This window comes from Anarrhichthys ocellatus, unplaced genomic scaffold (genome assembly GCF_004355925.1).
Source record: "Anarrhichthys ocellatus isolate YVR2014 unplaced genomic scaffold, GSC_Weel_1.0 scaffold232, whole genome shotgun sequence".
NCBI classification, from domain to species: Eukaryota; Metazoa; Chordata; class Actinopteri; order Perciformes; family Anarhichadidae; genus Anarrhichthys; species Anarrhichthys ocellatus.
The window spans coordinates 1-5,262 of record NW_022280262.1 but is presented as its reverse complement, the minus strand read 5'-3'; the positions used below and the strand labels follow the sequence as shown (position 1 = coordinate 5,262).

The window sequence follows — 5,262 nt, the reverse complement described above, 5'->3', positions numbered from 1 at the left end:
GGGGGGGTGGAACGCCGACAAAACAGCAACACGTCTTCAGCACTGCACTTGTAGTTAAGGGACAAATAACAATAACGTCCACCAGGTGTTTGATCAAGTACGCGTCACTCACGTCGAAGTCTGGCATGCTGGGTTCTTTGAACTCGTGCCAGAGCCTCCGGGGGATGACGTCTACCGGGATGTCGTGAATGACGACTCGACTGATGCTGGACATGGTGGGCTGGACGGGACGATCGCTCCGTTAGGTCGACAAAGAGATCAACACTTCACTTAATTTTATTTAATTAAATTTTTCATTTTTTATACTATATTGATCCCTTTAAGGGGGAAATTTGTCTCTGCATTTGACCCATCCCTGTATATAGGGATGGGTGGCCAATGACAGGCGCCCGGGGAGCCTGGGGTTCAGTGTATTGCTCAGGTACCCCCCAAGACAACCCTAGTCGATATCGTAATATCGACGTTCTGGAAGCCCATTTCAGTTTCGTACAAAATACGATTAAATAAATAGTGAACTGGCTTCATTAAGATGCTCTACAATCGTCTGTCTGTCTGTCTCACCAGCTCGGCGGCGATGGTGAGACAGGCGCAGTGCTTCTTGGTTAGTTTCACTTTGACGGCCTTGGCGCTCTGGACCGTCTTCAGGGCTCTGGACAGGTTCTCTGGCGTCACCTCCAGACAGATCTCGTTGTCCTCAGCGGAGACACCCTCCATCTGGTACTCGTCGAAGAAGTTGGCCTGCAAGGAAGGAAGGAAGGAAGGAAGGAAGCACACACCAAAACTCAAATGTCAAACATTCTCTGGTTTCAGCTTCTTTGTCAGTTATGATCGTAAATTCAGAGTCTTGAAGAGAGAGCTGAAGGAAACACAGCGAGTCTCAAACGTCCATTGAGTGACAGAGGAATATCAGAAATCCTGTTTGTCTTTGTTTCTCTCTGAAGAACCATTTTAAAGCACACAGAGCGAGAGAGAGAGAGTTGTTCTTTGAGATGTGATCAGAGGTCTCATCTCTGTCGTCTTCATCCGGTGACGGTTTCCTGAAACAATAGAGCTAAAACCTGAACTCTCACCTGGGACAGTTCACACCACATGCCGACGCCCCCGTTAGCGACTTTACCGGACAGAACGAAGAACAGGTTGTCTGGAGTCAGCCGCAGGACGCACATCTTCGTCAGCTTGGAGATGGTGGTGACGACTCCTGGTGAGGACGAGGATGAGCAAAGTGAACACACACGACGATCAGCTGTTCTTCTTCTTCTCTCCTTCAATAAGAATTCTTCTAACTCTTTTATCTACACGTGAACTGATTCAAACAAAGTGTCACATGACAGTCTTGATGAACTTTATGAGACAAACAAACACAGTTTTCACCAACGAGAGAATTATAGAGCTGCAAATAACTAATATTGTTTTAAAATCAATACTTTTTCACGTTATTATTTTAAAACGTAAATTCTGCATTTTTAATCTAATAATCTCATGTTTACACTAATACAACACACAGAAGAGCAGCAAGGCACATTTTATACAATTATTTGATACATAATTGGCATTAATTCAATTGTTTTCCTGAAAAGAAGTATATATATATATATATATATATATATATATATATATATATATAGTTTTAGTGTGTGTGTGTGTGTGTGTGTAGTGTGTTAGTGTGTGTGTATTAGTGTAATAATTAATAATCATCTCAGGACTGATTCACTACAGGTGAACAACAGTTCATTTAAAGTTTATTTTATAACTACTTCATGATTTAAAGTGAGCTGAACAGAACACTGTCTCCTACACGTCACAACACTAACAGACGTGTTTGAATAAAATGTCTCGTGATTTTGTTTTTAACTTCTTCTGCACAGAAATGTGAGTTTCCGGCGGAAGTCTGGTGAAGCCTAACCGGTTAGCCTCGTTAGCTCTAAAGAGACTTACGGGTGAAGTGGTTGAGACACGCGACGTCGATGATCTTCCCTCGAAACTTCATGATGAGTTGCGACTCAGTGACACGTGACCTCATGAGAGCTTCAGGAGGAGTGTTTTTTAAAGCGCACCGCGTCTATTGGTCCGTCTGCGTCTGAGGTCCGACGGGAAACATCAGCCGACATCAACAATTCCGATTAATTTAGGAACAAACAAATAAAAAAACTTAATTTAAAAAATGGAATGTAGTTTAGAAAAAATAAATATGAATCTCAATACATTTTAAACATTCACACCAGAGTGGAAACAAATCAAAACATGGAAGTAAAGTCTCAAAAGTATAAAATAAAATATTCTTTCTTAACAGTGTGAGTGTGAAGAATTAGAAGTATTTCTGTGGGACAAATAAAACAAAATAAATGTTTTATGCTTCGTGGGAGGAACTAGTTTCATCTCACTAAAGTACAAAGAACAAACTACGATGAACATGATGTGAAGATGGAATGAAAACATGAAAATAAAAGATATATTTGTGTATTTATTGAGTTCAGGTTCAGATTTTATCTTCTCTTCCTGTTTGTTACAAGCTAATCTGAGTCTGTTATAACATGAGAAGAGGCTGGTATTGGTGGTAATAAGGTAACTTCATACATGTGACATTAACTCCCACTGTTATTGAGAAATATGAGTAAATAAAGTGCAGAACTCCATCGTTCCACAGGGAGGAGCTGCAACAGAAAGCAAAGCAGAAACGTCCATTTAAATGTGTTCATCTGCTGATGAACACAACTCATCTGCAGACACACTTTAGGGTCAGAACACATGAAGGAACCAAAGGACTAAACTAAATCCAGATCCAGGTGGAGTGAGGGGTACAGATCCTCTGATGATCCTCTGATCAGATCCAGAGGATCACAGAGATGATGGTGGACTCACTCTGAGTGAGAATCCTTCCATCTGAGGAGAGAAGAAGAAGAAGAAGAGATGAATTTGCAGAGACTCCCTTCATCAGCTGTCAGTCAGTGATGCAGCACATCCAGTAGAAAGAGCAGCAGGACTTCAGTCTCTTCAGCTCTCATCTTAACGTATTGGAGTGAACACACTGAGCTCCAAGCTCACACACCTGCAGACACTTTGGACATCAAGTCTGATCACTCTGCACATTTCACTCAAGTACACAGTGGAGATAAAGAGCTGAGGGTCCTGAATGCATCACAACTGCAGAAACAGAGAGGTGTTCGCTCACTGTAATGATGGGTGCAAAGCTGATAAAAACCACAGTCGCAGTGACATTTGAATGTCTCATCTCTTTGAAATATTCCAATGAGAGAGAACAGATCAGATCAGATTGATGAATGAGGACCACTGTCTCTGTACATGTTGAGATGCTGTCAGCTGATAAATGTGGAAATGTATCATATGGTTCTTTTAGTTATCATTTTTTTCCACCACAAATACTGACGAGGATGGGATCGGACGAGTAATCAGGACTCCGTTAGATGACAGAAGCGCAAATAATAGTTGATTCCTCCCTGGAGGGTGAGAGGCTGTCCTCAGACGGGGTTCGAGATTGCCGCTCCGATCCTGGAACTGGAAAAAGAATTCCACTCGGTGAGAGATTATTTTGTGATGGAACAGACACTTTGATGGGTAAACTTTGGGCTCGCACATTTAGGGGGCTGGACATTTAGAGTTCTAGTGTAACTTGAAGTTTTTATAGAGGTATTGTGTATCCTTTCAAGTTGATTGATTGGACCAGATTGGTTTTGAAGATACCAGAATCAACAGTATCTAGAGAAGGTGGGTGGTAAAAGTCAAAGTTAGTCTGAGCCTAAGCAGCCTGATGCCAAGGTCTTATCTCCAACAATAAAATACATGTGGAACAAAGATAATCAGACGGCCAAACAATTGGAAAATGGACAAAATTGGGGTTCCCTGGAAAAGGCAACTTTAGCCTAAAAAAAAAATTGGATCAACTCAAACCGTGTCTGGAGCAGAGAGGACAAGGCGAAGCAGAAACAGATGAAGGAATGTCCAAGAGGTAAAGAAAGAAACAAATATATTTGAATAAGACATATACAACTGATATTCAAATACATATACAACTGATAGAAAAGGAAAATATACTGCTGTTTTTTGTTTTTGCTTTGTTTTTTGTTTTACATGGTCGAGTGGATCCTGATCTGGCTCCGCAACGCCACTGCTGTATGCTCCCCAGGCACAAACAACATTACAGCCAAAACCCACCAGTCAACACTCCGAGGATGAAGAACTCATCCAAATCTACAGGCACCATGTCAACGCTCACACTACAGCCCATCCATGAACACTGATGACAATATGAATCTGGATTATCTGAACGTGAGACAAAGAGAAAGAAGACGTGAAGAAGAAGCCATGACTCAGGTGGAGAGTTCAAAGAGCAACTTCACAGAATTCAAGAGAACTTTTACCTCCTTTGTGCGTTATTATGAAATATCTGCGGCATTCGCACCAGCCGTAATCGACCTGCAGTGTGTTATATACAACAATGGCGTATAACCATGCAGTGACAGCCCTGACCAAACTTTGTAAAGAGGCTTTTACGTCATCCATGAACCTGGAACACATCACACCTAACAGAGTTGTGTGACATGGAAGACTGCAACATGCAGAACAACAGACAACAAGCAAAGACTGAGTTTCGTCAGCGCAAACCGGAGGATGCCCAGCTGACAATGGAATGAAGCCATGACAGGCGAGGAGGAAAGGACGGATACAACAGGGGCAAAGGAGGAAAACAGAGGGGCAGAGACTTTGAGACACACACACCAGCTGAAAACTTTGTGTGCCAATCCGGGTTAGGGTTAGGGGAACCGTGCTGTAAATACAGCCCAGCCCCCGATGCACTGTCCTTCCCGAGCTCTGCTCCGAGTCCCTCAATGTTCATTCAAACCCTGTGGGTCCTTGGTCCCGAGTTTGGCGATCCATCGCGTCTCGGCCTTCTTCCTCTGTGTCGTGGTCCAAATGTCATTAGTCTCCACGACTGTTATGCTGAGTGCTTCCAGTCCATGTGAGAGAAAGTCTTTTACCAGTGGTGTATGTGTATTCTTTCTCCTGGTGATGTTATATTTGTGTTGTGTGAAGCGTGTGGACAGCATATTACCAGTTTCCCCAACATACTGTAAATTACATTTTTTACATGAAATATTGTAAACAGTTTTTGGTGGAGGGGTCTCCTCGGGTTAAGATTTTAAATATTTCCCCTGTACTATTGTTGCAGAGCCACTGTCTCTGTCTGAAGTATTCTTTATGTACTGTGGGCCTTGGTTTTAGAAGTGGTTGAATTTTAGCCTTTAC

General features: G+C 42.3%; 1 protein-coding gene across 1 annotated transcript in view; it reads right to left on the bottom strand.

Annotated features, from left to right (window-relative positions):
• Positions 1-2,055, bottom strand: part of hus1 (HUS1 checkpoint clamp component) — a 4,062-nt gene extending 2,007 nt beyond the window's left edge. Inside the window, exons 1-4 of the mRNA XM_031879177.1 lie at positions 1,936-2,055; positions 1,071-1,198; positions 562-738; positions 113-220 (exon numbers count right to left, since the gene is read on the bottom strand). Coding sequence (XP_031735037.1) covers positions 113-220; positions 562-738; positions 1,071-1,198; positions 1,936-2,020 — 498 coding nt within the window. The 5' untranslated portion in view covers positions 2,021-2,055. The remainder of the gene's footprint in view (positions 1-112; positions 221-561; positions 739-1,070; positions 1,199-1,935) is intronic.
• Positions 2,056-5,262: the final 3,207 nt, after the last annotated feature.